Source organism: Sceloporus occidentalis, unplaced genomic scaffold, assembly GCF_023333645.1.
Source record: "Sceloporus occidentalis isolate IW3139 unplaced genomic scaffold, rSceOcc1.0.p SCAF_306, whole genome shotgun sequence".
Taxonomy (NCBI): Eukaryota; Metazoa; Chordata; class Lepidosauria; order Squamata; family Phrynosomatidae; genus Sceloporus; species Sceloporus occidentalis.
In genome coordinates, this window is record NW_028317286.1 from 118332 (window position 1) to 139677 (window position 21346).

General features: G+C 43.9%; 1 protein-coding gene across 2 annotated transcripts in view; it reads right to left on the reverse strand.

Annotated features, from left to right (window-relative positions):
• Positions 1-1596: 1596 nt before the first annotated feature.
• The window catches only part of LOC149274980 (ankyrin repeat and fibronectin type-III domain-containing protein 1-like), an 87708-nt gene continuing 67958 nt past the window's right edge, over positions 1597-21346 (reverse strand). For both annotated transcript variants that reach the window (XM_089505016.1, XM_089505017.1), the window contains 18 exons: positions 19591-19792; positions 18542-18749; positions 17738-17932; positions 17422-17535; positions 17084-17181; positions 14682-14772; positions 14350-14457; positions 13780-13879; positions 13320-13452; positions 12100-12219; positions 11390-11605; positions 10438-10604; positions 7217-7367; positions 6655-6823; positions 5910-6076; positions 3616-3829; positions 2564-3204; positions 1597-1887 (listed from right to left, as the gene is read on the reverse strand). In XM_089505016.1, coding sequence (XP_089361142.1) covers positions 1597-1887; positions 2564-3204; positions 3616-3829; positions 5910-6076; positions 6655-6823; positions 7217-7367; positions 10438-10604; positions 11390-11605; positions 12100-12219; positions 13320-13452; positions 13780-13879; positions 14350-14457; positions 14682-14772; positions 17084-17181; positions 17422-17535; positions 17738-17932; positions 18542-18749; positions 19591-19792 — 3385 coding nt within the window. The remainder of the gene's footprint in view (positions 1888-2563; positions 3205-3615; positions 3830-5909; positions 6077-6654; positions 6824-7216; positions 7368-10437; positions 10605-11389; positions 11606-12099; positions 12220-13319; positions 13453-13779; positions 13880-14349; positions 14458-14681; positions 14773-17083; positions 17182-17421; positions 17536-17737; positions 17933-18541; positions 18750-19590; positions 19793-21346) is intronic.

Consider the following 21346-nt stretch of genomic DNA (forward strand, 5'->3'; position numbering starts at 1 on the left):
AGCATGTTTTTACAATTTTAAGTGTAGTCTGTCCTACAATAATAATAATAATAATTCAAAAAGTGATGTTCCTCATCATTCCAACGCTTTAAGAGCGAGATCAGGCCATCACGAGATGCATTCGGCTCCATCACGGGTCCTGCTAAAGGCTGCATGCCGGGGTCTTCTATAGTCGGGGGGCCAGGACCTTTAAAATCCTTTTCTGTTTTTTCCGGGCTAGTTTAACATTGTGTTGTTGCCACAAGCAGAGGTTTAAAATCTTTGTATCAGAAATGAGAAATCAAACCGGTTTAGGCGACTGGATTAAGGAAAGCATTCATCGTCGCTGATCGGTCATTTTAAGAATTCTGTATTATTTGTGCGTTTTAGTTCATAATAGTGACAACGCTAGTAATAAAAAAGTATTTAATATGTTTACAGTCATAGCACCAGTGCTTATTCATTTGTTCATCACTATGTGGTGTCTTTATTATTACACATAATAAGACATCAAATGTTGATATGTTTTTTTTTCTCTCGTCTGGCTCATGAAAGAACAAACAAGAAATGGAGGAAGAAGAGAACTAAGGAGGGATTGGGCGCCAAGAGGTAGAAACAGATATTGATCAGAAAAAATACGTAAGATTAACACCTTATTCGCCAACATTAATATATATATATATTTAATCCAAAAGTTTGACCTTGGTATGGTACGGCTTGGAGAAGTGAGTCCGTCTAAAGTCTCACCGAAGCACCACCGCCCTGTGCCGCGGAGCACGAAAGATATAGCCATTAACTTACAAAACGCGGAAAAATCTAGAAATGTCATGCGTCTGAACACAGGCAGGCTGGGTCACAACCACTAGAACGGAGAAAGATCAGCCGGCGGCCGGTAGCCGAGCGGCACCAGAGGGGGGGGGTATTAACATTGTTTTAATGGCCAGGTTTGTGTGTGCTTGTGAGAGGAGGGCCGGAAAGACACACAGTTCACAATAATTCCGGCACACTTTTTTTCTCTCTCTCTAAAAAAAACCCCTAAAATAATAATACTAATAAAAATTTAGGAACGATTGTGCAACAAAATATATTTTCCGGATGAAACAAGCACAAAAAAAACAATATCTTTCACAACTTTTTAAAAAAATAAGAACTGTTTCTTGTGGTTATTATTATAAGTTTTTTGTTCTTTTGCTCTGAATACGTACGGCGGGATCCTCGTCCAATCTCCCACCAAGTCTCTGTTCTGTGAACATCAATAAAAATCCCAAACGCGCTGAAAAGGGTGGAGGGGAATGTGAAATATGTATTGCTTCTTTTATTTTGCGAGTGGTATGTTTTATGTTGCTTCTTCTAAAAATACTGCATTTTTCCAAATTCCTTTCCGGTGAACAAGTTGCGGTAACAGATACTCGCTCCCTCGTGTACCGATCGCGTCTCTTTGTAGTCATGAAAGCAAGTCTTTGGTTGACAAAGAAAAAAAAAAACAGACGATATTCAAAACCATCAATTGTAGCCCATATTTCTGTACAAGGGGAACTCTTTATTGAAGGAAGCATGGCCGTTTAGGCATCCCTTGGGCAGTCGGAGGTTTAAAGCCACATTCTGGCCGTGAAACGTTCAAACCGTCGTAGCCGGACCGTATTGGAATAGTAAAGGAGAGGTCTCCCGGATTCGGACAGAGAAGCGGCCCTTACTCCATGTGGTGTGGAGGGAAAAAGGCAGAAAGTCATCAGAAAGCCACTGCTCCTTATTCTTCTCCGACGTGAACACCAGTGCAAAATGGTCCAGTTGATCTTCGGAGTAGCAGTAGGCTTCTGTGGATCCCAGCATACTTCTGGAGATCTCATTCATCTGCAGAACCACCAGTTTAACCACTTCCCGGGCGGGAGTTTTGCTTGTTATATGCAACTGGACAAACATAGAAAAAATAAATAAATTCAACTAAACTTTTACTCATTTACTGTCTTTAAAACAAAATGTATAACATTTTAGTAAATGAGATGGAGGTTTTTAATCTCAGATAAAAAGTTCCAACTACTATCTCACGTTATGGGCTTAGGTTGTTTCAGTAGTACGGGGGTGCTGTTTAAACTCAGGTCACAATACAGGAATTCAAACCCCTTCTTGGTTACATGTACACTGGATCGCTAACCGTTATCTGCACAACCTGGTTAACCTGTTTGGAACTTAAATATTTACTATCTTTGAATCTGCTTCACTGACCTGATACTTGTTTTCGTATCAAAAAATTTAAGAAAAAATGGCTGTCTGTTCAACCGGTGTGTGGTCAGTCATGTCCAGATGTGGGGCAGCGGTAACCTAAAGTATGAACAGTATGGCTGCCCCATTACTTTTACTGCTTCACATGTCAGCTAACTTGTTAAAGGACTCGCATGGCATTGATTGATAACCAAAGACTGATGCGACTTTTCACTTAGTGAACGTTGCAGAGGTTTTTTATGGTATTTTCACGGATAAAGGGGTTTTTAACAAAATTTTGGTCTGCTGAAGAGCAGCCGGACCTGGAAAGATTTCGGGGCACTGTATTATCGGCAGGTTAAAGGAGCGCTCCCAAATCTTGTACCTTCACACTCATTTCCTTAGACAGTCCCGTCTCGTACTGTGGATAAATCCGTAGCGTTACAGAGTTATTCTTCTTTCCTTGAGCTGTTACGATTCTCGGTTCCAAGGGTTCTCGGAAGTCATGTGTCCACTCGACAGAGTGCGTGCGGTAAAGCCGCTGCGACCTTTCACATGATGGGTCATGGTCTGGACTAAAGGATGTGCTCGTCCTCAGGCCTCGCACACTACAGCGGCCAGAGTTTTTCGTCTCTGTTGGAGAGCTATCAACTGAACCCGGACAGGACTTTCTAGAGGCCTTGTAAGGCTGCTTTGGGAAATCCAGGCTACTAGTACGGACGCAGTAAGCTTGACGCTTCTCTGTAATGCGCAGCAGCTCGATTTGGCGGCTGGGAAGCACAAAGTCACTATCATAAAGCGGTGACGGGCGCTCATCATCCTGAGACAAAACTTTGGGCTCGTGGGTCTGCAGAACATCCGGGGTTCCATCTCTGAAGCTACGGATGGTTCTCCTGCCGCATTCCTGTCCTGAAGAGTAGACCAGGTCCAGCTCCTTGGGACTCTGGGCTCTGCTTGAATCATAGTCGCTATCCGTAGCCAGGAAGACTTCAGAGGAGCCCTCTTCATCTGACACACCGTGTGAATCTAGAAGAGGGGAAGACTGGTTTGCAAACTTCACATCTAATAGTTCATTATCAGAGTAAGGAGCGGTAAGGAGGTCTGTAGTTACAAAAAACAAATAAAATACAAAGTAAGAAACTTTAGCATCTTTTTTCTGCAAAACAGTTGCTGTAAAAATGTAACAAAGAATTAGCTAAGCCTGTGCCGCACGTCTATGGATAAACTAATCAGCAAAAGGCTTCTACGGTTGAAATAATACATCAGCCTGGAATCTGCAGATTTGGCTTTGTGTGACATCGACCTCCTCGTGCACCTCCAGGAACCTCTAAAAGTTAGTCTTTAGAAATATCCTAACAATGCCTACATGCGCTGTTACAGCACAGCATCCACAATCCAAGCATTTCTGTTTTCAGACATCTCAAAGTACAGACTTACCTGCATTGAGTTTGCGGCTGGTTTCGGGAGAGGGGTTCGGAGATGGGACGTAGTCCAGATGTGATGAGGTGGACTGAAGCTTTTCCTCAAGGTAAACATCCTCGGACACATCCAAGAACCATGTAAGTGGTATGGTACAGGACGGCTGCTTGTATCTTGCGTGCTGAAGGGCATCCATCATCCATCGCACCTCTCTCCAGATCTCTTCCATTTGCTGCACCGCATCAGGAGAAAACAAATCATGATAGACGTACAACATGCTAAAAAACGATTTACATATGAAGCACACGCCGCGGCAGTGATAGGAATCGGGTGGCGGGGCTGTCGGTGTCTGTATCTGGAACTAGACGCCGCTGGTCACTCGGAGGAGGCAGCTTGTATTCTCTGAAGTATAAGTTGCTTTAAAAAACTCCAAGGAGCGATAACTTTGCTTTCTTTAGAATAAGCCCGTTATTTTTAAGATTTGGCAGCAGTTTCATGAAGCAACTGTCCTTCATATATTACGTATAAATTATCCAGAAGGCTACATGTCTGGATCACTGCATTAACTACTATTATCCTCTTTGTGTCGTGGACTGTACACGAGGTCTAATCTCAAATCACAAGCATGAAGGACCGTATATTATATTGGGTCCTTTAAACAACACTCCAAGTCTGTAAGTTTTTGGAAAAACAGGATGGAAGCTAAAATCCCTCTTGTCCTTTTTTTTATTCCTCCAAACAGCAGATATTTCTGAAAACAAATTCTAAGTATTTTTGGCTCCACGCCTTAAGGGGAAAAATACATTTCTGTAATTCAAGAGTTTGAATGAAAAAAAATAACAATAATAATAAAAAGAAATAGACATCTATATTAAAGGCTCAATTCCGCAGGAGCACGGCCTGGTCAGACCAGACGACTCCTGAAATTGCTCTGCAACAAGGGGTTGGGTTTGCCAATAAACAGCCTGCCATGATAAATACATGGAACAGCGTAGTCTACGCAAGGCAGGAGTAGAATACAGGACTTATTACCCAACATATCTTTCCTATTTCCTCTGTGGGCTTTGGCAGTGTCAGGTCTGTATTAGTGGTATGAAGGTCTCCCAGCCGTTATCCTGTTGGCTGGTGCAGACATACACTTACATGGTTATCAAACCACTTATTAAATCCCCTCCTGCTTATTCTGTGAGAGCTAGTAAATAATTTACCATCGCCAAGAATCTGCGTTACTCATAGTGGCTCCCAGTTCCTTTCCGACAGGACCTAATCGGGGCTCGTTGGAACTGTGGGTAGAATTCCACTGGCTTTGGCTAAATAATAATCACTTGCAAACACAGAACGCACGCAATCAACAAAATTCATGCCTTTATGTAAGACGTGGCTCGCCCTGTCACGATGTTACAGATGTCACTAGTGTTCCTATAGACGCAAGAAGATGTGAGATGATGGAGTTATTTGTGGCCGATCCTTTATTCATCATTATCTGGATCATTATCTATGAGGATGCTGGATCAGTCATGGGAGCTAAAGAGAGGCCATGATTCTAAAGGTGATTCCTTAATTAGCCATATAAAATGTTAAGGGGAGCATAAGTACATGAATGAACAATTTGATGATGGGAATGATCGTGTTCATTCCACCCAATTACAGCTAGATAATTCCTTATTAAATTTCCTGTAAAAACCACACGTTGGAGACGGGTGCCTTTCAAATATAATTCTAAACGAGAAGCGAGCTAAACAATTATTCACCCAACTATTTCATAACCCGCTTGTTTTCAAGAATTTGAATCCTGAAGGAATGTTTGCCGTGCAGCTCCCTGCTATTAAAGTTACTGTATCCTCGTCAATAACATGTCTTTGTTTACTCCTCTCCTTGGGCTTAATCTGTCTTTATATTTTGAGCTGCGTCTTGCCAGACCAGATGAAGTTAGTTTTACCACAAGTTAGCGGGGGTAGAAGATACTGAAATACATATCACCATACGGAGCGATTACTAAGCTGCCTTTCTTATCAATCACAAAGCTTTTCTTTCTCCTCTGTTAATTACTACGTTTCATGTGGCTGTCTAATTAATATGTTTGATATAAATTGACTTGGGTTACCCCAATGGCTGATTCACATCCTTCCAGACACACAGCACTGCCACGTTTCCAAGGTCGCTAACCAAACCCTTGCTCCAATTGTCTCCTCATTTCTTTATTTGTCCAGTTCTACCGACACCCCCACCCTGCCACCCAGGAGAGGACCCAGACCCACGAGGGCACGCTGACAGCATTCTCAGAGCTGTAGTGAATTGCTGGTGGGCTTTACCTGGATATAGTCCTGGACCTGTTGGTGCCGCTGCTTTGCTGTGGTAAGTTCGGAGTCGGAGAAGGCCTCCCTGAGACTTTGCTGCGATAGGAGAGATTCGAGTTCCAGTAACGCCGAGACCTGACAATACTGACTGATAAAGTCCCGATCGTAGGTAAAAAAATGAACTTTAAGAGAAACAAAAATTACACATTTTATCGTCTTATTTGAAAACCAATGTAACTTTAACAATTAGCACACATGAGGGATACACATTGTACAGCGCTGAAGAATATAAAACAATAAATAATGATATAAGTGACAATGCAGCAACATGCATTTGTTATTATTAGAAAGTTAACCTCTTGTCTTTCATAAATACACCTATTTATCCTCCTCGGGGTAAAATACTAGAATTTTTGTTATCATTAAGTACAATATGTATTTTTCTGTCTGGTGGATGAATGGAAGTTTCTTTAGTCTCTAGAACATCTTGTAGAACAGGCAGAGCCGTCGCACTACGAAACATTCGCAGCTCCAGATATACACAAATAGTTACACAAACACATGGTATAAGATGATATATTTGTAAACACTCGTTTGTGCTGCTATTGGACATCTGGGCATTTATGGGCTTTTTTGGTTTTCCTGCCATTTCTTGTGTGATAAATACTGCTGTTTAGACAGACTTCCAGAATTTGTAAACCCATAATCGGGTTTTGAAGGCTTCACAAAAGCCCCTCTATGGTGGGGCAGCCGTCCTTACCGAGCTCAAAGATCTGCAGAGGCAGCGTGAGGAAGCCAGAATACGGTGCGTAGGGGTTGTTCTGGCCAGGAGCCGTACAAACATCATCCGACGGAGGCAGCAACAAAAGAAATGAGACCTGTCCCCCGAATTCAAGGACCTCTTGACTGTACAGGCGGAAGTCCTTTGCCTACACAGTGACATTAAAAACTGTTAGTCACTCATAACAGTCCAAGGTAACCTCTCTCACCCAGGTGTAATAGAGACTGCTGGGTGAAATTTACCTTATTTTATGTTCTCATGGAAGCTTAGAATTTGCCAGCAGATCGGCCCCATTCGGCCCGTCTAGTCTAGTTTTTCCTGATGTAAAGACTCAAACCTTAATCTGTCATTGGTCTTGTCTTAGATTCAGGTGCTGTGTGCCTATCCCATGTGTGTTTAAATCCCCTCACTGTGTTAGCCTCTAACAAACACAAAATACCAGCCTCTGTAGCAGGGCTTTGGCACGCAATGAGTGGAGCCCCCCAGCATGGCTATAATCAGGCCCTTTTTCTTGCGGACCTAGGTTGATGAGGCCGGGTACCTCTTGAATGGGGATGTTGACTTGACTCATGAGCTCCTTCACAGCAGTCCTGAGCTCTTGGAGCAGAAGGTTTGGGCAGTTCTCTGGCTCCTGCTCATTGGCCCCTGGCTCTTCTACACTGGCCAGCGTCTGCAGCCATTCCCATTCTTCCCTGTAGACAAAAGATGGCGGTTATGCAGCCAATTGAAATAAATCTAATGGCCATGGAAGAAAAAATCAGGGGGAGGCGTACCCTCTGTTTATACCCTGCATTAAGTGCATTATAATACATGAAATGCGCGGCTTGCGTTCCTACACTAGTTTCAAGTTTCGAGAAAATTCTAGTCATTCCAAAAGTAGCTCTAACATCGTGAGACCTTCCTCTGAAATGATCTATTTCCTCTTCACCCCCCCATGTTTAACTTTTACGGTAATCTGGTACGGTTATTGATCCATCAATAGACGTCGGACAGGGCGGGGAATACTGTGCCCCAAGTGTTTGCCGACATTGCCCTTGACCTTGTGTAAGACTTAACACAAAACACTTTAATAAGGATTGAGGTGAACGCTGCTGAATGCCTCCGAAAGGACTCCTAACCAGCGAAGACTCTACGCACTAAGTATGTCCGCCTGTCCTGTCGTTTAAATCCGAGTGCCGAAAACTGTGCTCAGACGCTGTAGAAGGAATGGCGCCTCTGGAGCTGTGAAGGGGCTTCGGGGATTGACTGGGTTAAATCCCAAGATACAGACAGATCAGGAAAAATTTGCAGCCTCAGTTCTCATGGCTTAACCCTGTGCACATGGATTAGTGACCACGGGGAAAAGCAGTGACAGGTGATACTACATGCAGAGATTTCAATTCTGCCCATCCAGGCAACTGATGATGGTCGGATTAAAGCCCTGAAACATGAGTTAATGTGCAGTGTGTGCACGTGTGTGCGTACCCCGAGCGGTGGAGGATGGGGGAAGGTGAAAGTTACCAAGAGACCTAAGCAGAGTTCACTGGTAGCATGCGCGCCAATGACTTTAGCTCTGTGGTGGGAAACTGGATCTGCACGTTCCAGGCTCCCTAAACGGGAGGTACAAGTGCAGTCATATAGCACAACGATTAAACAGATATTTTGATCAGGGTACAATATGCATATACATTAGGAAAGCCCCATAGTGTATATACACACAGATATATACCGTATTGGCTCGGATATAGGCCGCCCCCTAAAAGTTTGGTGCTTTTTTAAAGAAAAAGTTTTTTTCTTTAAAAAAGCACCAAAAAAACATGCTGCCACTCTGTCCCCCCCCCGAGATATGCTGCCACTGTCCTCCCTCCCCGAGATATGCCCCAACTGTCCGTCCCCCCCCCGAGATATGCCCCAACTGTCCTCCTCCCTCCCCGAGATATGCCCCAACTGTCCGTCCCCCCCAGAGATATGCCCCAACTGTCCTCCTCCCTCCCCGAGATATGCCCCAACTGTCCTCCTCTGCCCCCCGACTTACCGGAGCAGAATCCCGGGTGTCTTGCGAGGCCGGCGGGGGACATCTACGCAATACGCGTATACAACGTTGTATACGCGTGTTGCGTAGATGTCCCCCGCCGGCCCCGCAAGACACCCGGGAGTCTGCTCCGGTAAGTCAGGCGGGGGGCTAGAGGTAAAACGCATCGTGCGGTTAGACAACCGCACGATGCGCTTAGACAACCTCCCGTGCCGGCACAGCCCCCCGTGGGAAGTGCTGGCAGGGGAGGCTGTCTGAGCGTATCGGGGAGTAGGATGCAGGTCCCCTGCACCGCTGCGGGGGATCTGTATCCTAACCCCGCTGCCTGCCCGGCGCCCGGGACTGCATGTCCCGGGCGTCGGGCGCTAGACCCCGAATATAGGCCGCACCCCCACTTTAAAGACTTAAAGTGGGGGAAAAAAGTGCGGCCTATATTCCAGCCAATACGGTATATACATTATATATATATATATATATATATATATATACACACACATAGTAGCAGGGAGTGGGTGCACCGTTAAATCAGTGTTAAATATATGTTTGGAAGTTCCTTAGTTTTCTTTTGGAGTTTTAATTAACTGATCAGGAACTGAATTAATGTAGAGTGTGACTACAGATTAAGAGCCGTTCTACCCATCTGTAAAGAACATATTCTGGGATGCTATATGCCCATGTGATACGTTCACTCAGGCTCTTCATATCTGTTCCCAAGTAACTCTCCAAGTTAAGTTCTATCTATAGTGGCTTTAAAATGAGGGCATATCAGCTGCCAAGCCGTAAAGGCACAATTTGTTGCTGCACCCAGGGTAATACTTTAAGGGTATGTGTGAGCGAGCTTTGTGACAGGTGACACTTTGTATCTTTTATGTAATTGTGTTCTCATATTTGGAAGCAATCAGGAACAACAACCCCTGCTGACTTCCGGACTATAATGATATAATATAGTTATTGTATAAATATTGCTCTATCACAATAGTGAAGAAAGCATTACGGCTGGGTAGGGGGCGGTGCTGCATATCTGTCCGGCTACCGTCTGTCTATCCATCTGTGCGTATCAATATTTCTCATCGTATGTCAGTATTAGAGAAATGGTGGTGGGGGGGTTGGATATCGTTTAAAGATGAAACGATAGGAAAGGATGATACAACTTGTGTAACGACAGATGTCTGCGGAAAGCGGCCTGCTTCTAGCCTTCGTCTGTGCTGAGCCTCGAGCAGAGCCAGCAAATTATTCCTTCACACAGATTCCTATTTAAAGCAAGGCTCCCTCCTACCCTGGGGGGCGAGACACAGCCCTTATCCAGAGTGATGCGGATGTTACTGATTGTATGAAGCCTGCAGAGCTCCTTTAGTCAGCTACGTAATGCCAAGCAGAGTACAGGAGCCTGGGGTGTGCAGCAAGTTGCTTTTCTGCTTAGAGAAGCTGCTGATAGAGAGACTCTCCTGGCGTGATCGCCAACGCAGGAAAATGTGCAAATTGGATTTAACAGGAAAATATCCACCACTAACCGGCTGAAATTATTCCTTAAACAAATGGGGGCAGGGTCTCTATGCGCCTACTGAGTTATGTCACAAGCTGTGTGATGTCACTCGATGTCCATACATGCCAAGGTCCTCGGGTCCCTTCACTTGCTCATTGGCCACACTTTTATTGGGCTCCAACCTGTGGTACATTATGTGGCATTTGGTAGGAAAGTAATTTAAAGAGGTGTTATACTAGAGTATACCCAGAGAGTCAGGGGAACGTACCTTGATACATTTGAGTTTGCTCGAATCTTAACGTGGCAAAGAATGTTGGGTAATCGCTGAGGGACCAGCACCCGAATTTGGTCCACAGCGCTGCTAAGTTTAAGGTATCCTAAATACAGGCCAGGAGGCAGCGCTTGGCTACTTCTTCTGTGATAAGCTAATTTCTCCTGAAAAACACAGAAAGGAACACCTTTAAGTTACGACATAACGTTTAATAAAGTTTACTGGAGCCGTTCATTGCATTTAACATCGGCTTTCCATTTCTAGACATTTGTCTTGGGACCGCAGGCCGAGTGGCCCCTGTCTCTCCGGCACATATTAGAAATAGTAACGTTTCCGCAGATTACATGAAGCGCTCTTGCTTGGTAGCCGTAGCTATAATTATAATACAGCGACAGTCGTTTTGATGTTTCTTCTCTATGTGTTTCAGTTACAGGGCAGGATATTAACTTGTATACATTATGACCGCGTTACACAATGTGGATCATTTACGCCTGAACTACAACCATCGTCTAAATGCCAGTAACGCATGTAATAAAATGTAACTTTGTATAATGCAGAACGAGACCGGGAAGCGGCGCCCTGTCACCCAAACTAATGTCTCATATTAGTGAAAATATCGTATGCTCGCTAAATGCAATTACGGAGCGGCTGGCTTCACAAGCATTTTACCTTCTCCTTCTATAAATTAATTTTATTTTTAATTGCATAAAAACATGTTCTGACTCGGCTCAGAGTGATGCTTTAATGTGTACCTAAAAGAAACAAATGATTCTAACAATTAAATATTGAATCTCTGAAACTCAGCCATAATAAAGTGTCAGCTGTCTGAGTGATTGGCCGTGACAAGTCACATCAGAGCTCGGGGACTGGTTACAAATTCCCGGGAGATAACACACAGCTCTGTCCACTTCCTTCCTTCAACTGCTGTAAGCGGAGAAGGTCAACTCACATGCAGGGTCATCAGCAGGACGTCCAGAGCGTTGGGTTCCTCCGGTGAGGAGACAGACTTCCTGTGAGTCTGCAGTTTGAACACCGGCATCCAGCGCACGTTTTCTAAACTCTGGCTCAGTTTCACCTCCTTCAGAGTCACAATCAGGATGTTTCCTTGCTTGTCTTTAATGGGCTCAAAGAACACCTGCCCCAGATCCTGGAATCCCAGCAAACCCTGGTAAAAGGATAAAGAATAACATATATATAAAAAAATGCCTGCTGCAAAATGTACCAGAAAATAAATAATAGTGCAGGACCCCCTGGGACAGAATCAGTAAAACACATTCAAACATGTGCCCCCCCCCACTATAAACAAAGTATTTAATGGTACCGTTTCACTTAGCCTGATAAATAAACACTTTCATACCCCAGCATTCGGAAGCTCATCTTAGCAGGGCAGAAATAATGATTTAACACTTGTCATGCGTCACTAATCGGCTGTAGCCATAAAACGTTAGAAAGGTTCTTGATGTGTGATAAGGTTTCATCACTTAACGTACTGGAACGTGCAATTAATTGCAACAGCACCTCATGGGAAGGATCAGGACTCTGCGTGGGTGGAGTGCAGATAAAATTGGGCAGGGCTGGGATTTTGCTCCACCCCCACCACATTCTTGTGAAAAGTCCTACTACAGAAAAGGGCTCTCTGCCCCTTCATGCATTTCTTACCTGCATCTGGGACACGGCTAGTAGCATCTTGAAGCGCGTCTGCAGAATGCAAGAGCAGGATGACTGCGATACGGTAACACATTGCCTGAGCCACAGAATCTCTTCCCACATGCAAGACACCTAAAGTGGAGCCAACAGATAGGATGTTACAGGAATGCAGGGCCACCGGGGCAAGCTAAGCTTATGGCCTGTATGTGACACTCAAAGGTTTAAATAAGTGCTGAACACGTGTAAGCTAATTGCGCATACTCAACAAACGGACCCAACATAAACCAGCAGGTGACCTTTGTCTTGTTTTTTCAGTTCATCTCAGTTTGAAATGTAAGTCGCTGCACAAGAAACTTAAACCAACAATTACCAACACAGACAAGCGAAGCAAAAGAAAATGCGGATGCCAAGACCCGCCGGACTCAATTCATTCACTATATATATATATATGTATATATATATATATATATATAAATAAAATAACCTGTCCATTTCATCATTGCCTTGAGATAATATTTAACCAGTATTGCGTAAAAGTTTTGAATGACTTTTCCCCCATTTGCTGATGGCTCAGCCAAAATCCCTGAAATACAGAACTTCTGAACACAGCGAATCCATATTTCAGGCTTTTCAAGTAGCCAACTGATGACTAAAAGCTACAACTCCCATAATGCTAAGTCAGCACATGCATGCCAATTATTAGCTGAACATTTTGTGGGTTGCAGTTTCACAATAGCTCACGTGCTGTAGACCAATATGGCGCTGCAAACACGATGTCTGTGAAGAATATTCACTGTAGATCAGTATGGGGTCCAATCAATAGCCCTGAAGGGTTGTGTCTAGTGCCTGAATCCATAGGTCAGACTGTATTACCCCGCTGTCTTTCCTGCCCCTAAATCAAAGCTACGACCTGCCTGGTTAAAACACAGGAACCAGGAGCTCTGATCAACGTCAACCTGGTGGGATAACCAGCCCTCGTCTCATCAGACTATACACTTTGCTAGATGGTGTAGAGTAACTTTTACATGGGGAATGTAAAATGAATGAATTATAAATTAGTGTAATTTAATACAAGTAGGAGGAACAATAAAGGAGGCCTTGTTAGTTTCCTGTCAGCCTTCTTCAGATAAAACAAATATATGGCTCTGAGATTTATGTTTATAAGAACAACCCAGGTGCATTTCAGAAGTTAATAAATACATTACTAATAATGACAGGGTTTGTCGGCAGACCTTGGTGAACCACAGGAAGTCCTGCATGAGCAGACAGGAGTAGGAGTCGTCGATTTCCACCAATGGTATCTGATCTTCATGCGTGACGAGGATGTTGTCATCCTTATAAAATATTGACACAAGGTACAAACCCCTAAAAACAAGCAGTACAATATAGATAAAAGCATACTTTTTGGAACCCTGCAACCAAATTGGTGATAACCAAAGGCAACGATCTGATGTCTCCATATATCATTTACAAAAGTATCTGCTGTCCTCTAAGGTTATTTGAAAAGGTCTCTTATTTAATCTTCGTATAAACACAATAATAAGGACGGCGGGTTCATCTTTATCTGTAATAATAGGGCGAGGTGCACCATTCCAGGTCATCAGAGACTGGCAACTTCTAGGAGAAAGGGACATCCTGTACCCACCAGACTGTCTCTGCTAATCAAGAACTGTTTGAAAATCCTCCTTATACCTCTTGAGGCTTTTGAGAAACTTGCTGCTGGGATGGAAGAGGTGTTTGAGGCTCTTGGACACCGAGTGCTTTCGACTTTGTGGCTGGTTCTTGAAAGGCTCTGCAAAACAAGAACAAAGATAAGCATTAAAAGCAGGCCATGACCGCACTGTGCTAACCCTGCTATCAGCCTCCCTACCGGTATAATGGGCCCTGTTATGGCTCATTTAATAAGCCTAGACTGACAATGCTTAAGGAGCGATGGGTGTATAGGTGCAATCACATAATGATACCTCAAACTACAATGCATGCGGTTTTAATCGACACTCTTGTGCTGACAAAATGTATAAACCACAAATTGTGCTTTTTACAGTAAACTCTGCATTTGTTTCTGAACCATCACTTTAAATAGAGCAAGCAGGAAGGGACCGTCTTCTGCCCCAGCACTTAATAATCCCGTGCAGATCTGTAATGAGGGTGATCTACATACCCCCTCTAGTTAATAGCATCTCATTACTGTCTCTCACGCTGTGAAGATTCGTTGGTATTAATGGTCGCCATGAACATCTGTTTGCGGGGGATCTGACTCACCGTGACACACGCAGTGCTGGTGTCCAGTCTTCACCTGGCCCAGCAGAAGATCCAGGGCTTCTGCCTGACCTTTCCTCCTTGGGGCCCTTCCGTCATATTCTCGCCAGTCTAGGGAGAGATTGTATTATAAAGCACAGGAGCTACAGACACAGTAAGCATGAACTGGTAAAAGATCGCTGCCGAGCGTAACCCCAGCCTCTACACTGCAGGACTACAGACGGAAATGCAAGCTATGTTCACCGAGACATGTTCATGCTGGTCCATTATAATAACTAATCCAGCTACTAAAAGGCTTTTTTCCAATCGGCTTCTGTGCTATGTGATTGACTTACTTGATGGGATGGCAAAAGCTGGAAGTGAGGGCTGTGGGGCGCCCCAGCCTTTCATATTGTATGCCGACACCCGGACGTAATACTGAGTGCCCTATAAAAGTAAAAACGTAGTCAGCTTCGCATTGACATGCTCACTATCTGCACAGCCACACCAAACATCTATAACTATTAAACAGTATGTACAACTAGAACCGTAGTATTTTTACTGGAGGTTTTGGTTCAGACTCTGAGGGATCTTTTTTAAATAAATAAAAAATTGTCACTCACTCTCTTGTAACGTCTCCCTACTTTCTCCGTGTCCCCACAGCTCCACTTCTTCATTCTTCTCCGGTGATAAACTCCGTTACCCGGCCTCCTGAAGGGCGTCCGCATCAGTCCTCGCGCTGATCTGGAAGTGCTCCAGGAGGCCGGGGTAATGCAGCGGATCACCGGAGAAGAATGAACACGCAGAGAACACGAAGAAGGAGAAGAAATGGAGAACAAGAAATAAAGCTGTGGAAAAGAAGACGGAGAGGTAGGGAGACATGAAGAGAGAGACGGAGGGTGTGTGCGGGAAAACGAAATTCAAATGAAAATTTTGAGCTTTCAGCTTCGTTTTCGTTTCTTTCGTTGGCACCCCTGCCTCTTTTTTTTGGATGTTCATACAAATTAAGAAAAAAAGTCTACTAAACATGAATATTACTTTCGATGACCTGAAACCTTTGACACAGTGCAAACACACGCTGCATCAGATGGATTTGGACAGAAAATCTGCTTAACTATTATAAATTAGATTCTTTGTGATTTTTACACAAATTGGGCTTATATCCAGACCAATAAGTGGAACACAACTCCCTTGACAGTGATGTATAAAACCAGTCTGCTTATTTTCACGAAGTATCACTGATAGAATAACCTGGGAGAAAATACATTTGCGTTGCCATCACTTCCTGCAATTATCAAGCTCCTGGAGTTTATCGGGGAATTAGTTTTTGAGCTCATTCATCCGCTGATAAATGTTGACATAAAAACGGAAAAAAAAAAAATATTTAGACAAGAGGCATAAATCTCTGGATCAAAATGTGACTTTGGAATGTTAACGCGAGTAATCGCCGGATCGAGATTAACGAAGCCGCAGAAAATACGCTTTAATGCGTGATATACATGTGATATGATGTGTGTGTGTATTTATATATACATGTTTATTTTATATTAAAATTAACTGCTTTATTTCTTTTTTTCTGGTCTTTTGAACTGCTTTTGCCTGTTAACTGAGTTTAAAATGATCCGTTAAATGAACAGAGCCGCGTGGAGCTGGATCGGGGTGAGAGGTGGAGATGCCGAGGCAGCTGTCACGCAGCGTTGGACCTGCAGTTCTCAGAGAGATAAAACAGCTCCGCTCAGGGACCCCCGACCAGTCTGTGACCTTGTTAGCTGTGGGGGCCGAGACCCTGGAGCTGGAATTGGTGACTGAGTGGAGTCGCTGCTCCTGTTCCCCAATTAGCTATGGAGCTGGTGAGACGGTTTGATCTGTGTAGGTGGCGGAGCGCCAAGTCCTGATTTATTGTGAATGCAAGGATGGTGGGGCAATGCCAATAAAGCAGTGGGAGTAAAGGGCCAGAAAATAAATCAAGACAGATGCTGATGGGAGACACTTTTCCTCTTAAATGGTTCATCTGAGCCAGAAACATCTTGCATGCACAAAGAATCCTTTGCTGTGTGAACCGTCCTTCGTTCTTTCAGCAAGAGTTTAGTAATATTACATATAGTGGGTCTAAATAGCCATCTTTCCATTCATTTTCTTCCCAGTAAGAGAAAGTTGCTTTATTCATGATACACCTGCTGCGTTGTCTACGGCCCATCTGCCCCCCGCTGTCTGGACTCCATAAGGCTACGAGATCAGACAGGACGGCTCTGTTGGCAATAATCTACTTGGTGCTGGAGCTGGAGCAATGAATGGGATTATGGAGTAGGACACCGATGACCCCACTCCATGGACTTTCTTTCACCAATTCCATAGCCTGCAAACCCGCACCTTTCGGAGGTCTTGGTTGGGTTTGGGTAGGATGCTGTCACAAGAAGTGGACTTGAATTTAAAGGTGTGAGGTTCACACATCAGGTGGAAAAGCACACGTGATCAAGGACGAGAGCAACAAAGTAAGGGCTTCCAGGGGCAAAATTCTACCCCTAAACTATACAGCAAGTGAGGATTAGCTAAATCCGGTACAATAAGGTCCAAACTCGTTCAGATTTCTTTCATGCAATCAGTATAACTAGACAGTTATATTTAAGAGTAAGTCCCAGCGGTCTGTTCCGGGAATACGCGAGGTAAGCCTTCCCTTTACAGAGCGGGCGATAAAACACACAGGCAGACACATACGGGAAATGCCGCCTTTCTATGTATTCAAACACTCTTTACTTACTGAAACAAGACCTCTGATGTTGAATTGCAGGTTTCTGAGTTTTTCAATGACCACCTCTCCCACGTTCGGACAAAAAGACGAGGACTGACTCCATTCCACTACACGGATGGAGAGAATGCGAAGGAATATGTGTCAGTAATGAAAAGTGCCTGGTTTTTATAGCTGTAATTTGCGATAATGCCAATTACAAAACAGTATTTCCTAAATGAGTTTGTCAGCTCCCGCCGGAGTCAGATCACACGGCTCAGAGTCACTATTACTGAGTATTTCACATGCTTTACCCACACGGACGATAACGTTAATATATATCCAAATTAACAGTTTACCAAAAAGTTTACCTTTATACTTTGTGACCACGGCGGAATTGACACTCAGTGGTTCCTGGAAGGAGACTTGTAAGGTGGTGCTGCTGGTAACTGCAAGGCGCACATTTGTGGGGGGATCCGGGACACCTGCTCAGGGGGGCCAGAAAATACATATCACAGGGAGGAACTAATCTAATAAATACGGAATGTGTGGTCTTTGTCTAAAACACAATGAAATACAAAGGATGATGGCTAACTGAATGGACTTATTTAAATAAAATCACAAGTATACCATGTCCCATCTACTACTACCTGCACGCCCAAGCCCAACTTTAATGGGGCAACTCACGCGCATGTTCAAACCCAGCCTTCATGCGCTTATAGAGCCGATAGCGCCACTCCCAGGACTTGAGCTGTTTTTCTTTCTCGGAACAATCTGTGTTTGGCGCTTCGTTTACGACCTGGGCTGTGAGATCGTTCACCCGCTGCTCTGCTTCCCGCACGAGCGTCGAAAGATGGAGCGAGCGGCTTTCCAAACTCATAACTGCACGGGACAGAAAACACCAGGAAGAAATGTGTAGGAATGAAGTCATAAGATATCAGAGAAAGTTCTGGGATACGGACTCATAATTTAAAATACAACAGAGGCTCCAGTTTACGTCTAATGCTTTATTAATTCTTAAGTACTTAAAACAAACTGAACACACTCTTTGGGAAAGTTATCGTTTGTAAATAGGCAACCCTTACAGAGGAAATTGTCGTTTCCAAATGGAAAGTAATGTCAAATAACACGCACGTCAAAAGTCACTGCTAGGTGACAAAGACTTTGGCTACTAGAATGTACTGGACGGCAAATTGCCAGAATTTCTATACCAGAAATTAGTTGAAGGATTCAGAAAATGTAACAAATGATGTGTCACTTCCAGAGACTGCATTGCAGGTCCTAGCGTTCGCTGACATGACCTCATCCAGGCCCCAAAATACCAAAGGTATATATATTTATGGCCTTAAATACCGGGGTTTTTAAGCTTACAGATCTGCTTTGAAAGACTTTGAAATCTATGAACTGAGCGCTATATACCCAATCCGACGTGGAGCGAAGGACATGGCACAGCACGGACAGCATGGCAGGAGGGACGCACACATTACTTACAGTGCGGGCTCTCTTTTGCACCTGACTGCAGCAAGGTTTTTGCAATCGGAGCATTGTTTGTCATGATTGCGATATCCAGTGGTAGAAGCCCCTCGCTATTCGGGGTATTGAGATCCAGCTCCTCCACGCTATATTGCTTGAGTAATTCCTGCACTCGATCGAGATCCTGCATCTCCACCGCCTCAAAGAGAGCAGCGTTCCCCTGAAACTGCAAGAACACGAGGGTTTGAAAGGCTTCAAAGGTCGTTTGCCACCAAAACGGGGAATAACAGATTAATCGACAGTGCCAGCAAATCTTCAAGCGGGGGACAAAGGGCCATTTTCCCTTTTTGGTGCCTGTATGCAAATTATTCTTCATTGGCAATAAGGTCTAATTAATGACAAGTGGGAGCCGGGGATGACCGGATCGGCATTATTTTTATACCAGGTCAGATGTGTGCATCAGAGCTTTATGAAGGCGAGGCGCTGATAACTATTTTATGATGATAATTTCGAAAGTAAAACTTGGTATCATACCTTATTTATAGCTGATCAGGACTTAAGGTTAAATATAGATTTCAAATGAAATAAACACGCATTTCCTTTAAATGGGATAACAGATTTTCTTTAAAGATTTCATTATTTAAAGTGTCGGTGCCCTCTGAGCCATGCAAAAAACTGGACAGGAGCTCACGTGTTCTCAGTAAAAACACTTTATTCGCCGGGCGTACAAAATAAGAAACGAGTACATATCGACAGATCAAGTGGCTTTAATGTCTCGACTGCCTCGCACGTTTTGCGCTTAATCATAGACAGTCTGTCCAGTTTTTCGCATAGCCGAGGGGCGGAGGTTTCCTGGACGGATGGGGGATTGTTGAAACACATTTTTTAGTCTTTTGTCTATTGATGTTGTACCACATGAGCTGTCACACATGCCCCCGAGGAGTACAATCACCACGGTTTGAGCAGAGAAAAGGTGCAAAAATGGTTTGGTGAATAAGATTATTTTCCATAGCTGCAGTGACATTTAACGTGCCGCTGGGTTACGTGTTAATAAGTTAATTACATACGAGGCATGACTTGCGGAGCCTCTCCTTTTCATTCCGCGCCGTCAAGCTGCCTTCATCGAATGAAGTGTAATTCACCCGGAACTTTCCGGATAGGTTTCTGTACAGTCTCTTTGCTGCGTTTGGCGATGAAGGGCCCGATGTCTTCTTGGTTTGGCCCAGCTGTAGGTCCCTGATCTGCTGCGTCATCTTGGGCGATGAAGACCTGATCATGTAGGGTACATAGAGGGAGGCAAAAGAAAAAGCAGATCGTTACAAATGGGTTTAGCTAAAATATGTACACCCTAGAAGAGCGACGGGAGAAAGAACGTTCACGTCAATGAATTAAATAAGGTCCAAGAGGGAAGCACTTGTAATAAAACGAGGAGTGCCAGAACTAGAGGACATACTTTAGAGTTTGAGAGGTGAGAAAATTGTACTTTACAGATAGAAAGGTTAGTAGATACGTGTCGAAGCAGCACAGGCAATATATACAAGCCGTATATTTAGGGCAAATGAAGTGTACATAACTACGAGACAGATCATAAGAGAACTTTTGGAGGGCAGACATTGATAAATGCGTGGCAGCGTGCCGCGTATCATCTCAGATTCTCACTATGCGGGATATTCTAGGAGTAACAGAAATACTTTCTGTGGAATCCACTACCTAATGCTCTGCGCCCGTATTTACCGCTTAACCCGCCGTAAGTAGAAATATACTTCTACGCTGTGTGAGCAGAGCCCTCGTCACCCAAGTCCAAAGTGTTATGAGATGCACTACTTCTTATGTCCAGTTTACTTATTGTCAGCGCTGCAGAATATGATGCCACTAAAAGTCGTTAAGTCTTTATATTATTATATATCACTTGTGATATCCTCTGTCACGGAGCAGACGTGGACAGCAAGTATGGATTTATCAGCCATTATCCACTTTAAGTTGGATGAGACTCCCAGTGAAAATGTTGATTGCCGGAGAAGGAATGTCTTCTGGAGACTGAACCACTTCAAACCTTCTAAATACACCACGGCGGGAGACACACAGGAATCCCAGCCAGCCGTGATCCACCACGAAATGTGACCTACATGAGAGGGCAGCGCGGCCGTCATTAAAGGGACGACGTCACCCAAAAAGGACACCGAGCTGTAACTATTAAGGAGGCTGACATAGCCGCATTGCTTCAAGGGGATTATGGCGTCCCTAGTCGATGGTGATACTTTTATTGGCCCAAAATGGAGAAAGATGTGGTCACATATACTTTTGGGACCTCGAAGGTCTCTACTTCAGATGGGCTCCTTCCGACCATAAGACCTTTGTGGTTCTGAAGTCTTACACATTTTCAGTAGCTTTTTCTACACCATCGTATTTCTCAGCGTGGATCTGACGTCCTCCCCGCGGCTGGCAGCTTAACTTTCACTTTATCCTTTTTATATTTCTTTTTATGGACTAGAAGCTCGTTTAATCCGAACCCTTCTAGCCTTTTGCTTCCATGAGGCCAATTGTTACTCGACACGCTACTTGGTAATCATGCTTATTCCTACAGCACCTTATAAATTAACATTAATAATAATAATAATAAGGGCAAAATGTCTATTTAGATTTGTGACATGATCTGAATGATTTATTCTGGGAAGGTAGAGGATCTTATCATTTACTCGTATTATAACTTAAAATCTGTTGGAAATATTTTACCTGAATAGTTTTTGCACTTTCAGTCTTTCCTGGGTTATGCACTTGCGACAAGGGCATCTGTAGAATACAGTGACATAGAGATATAGAATA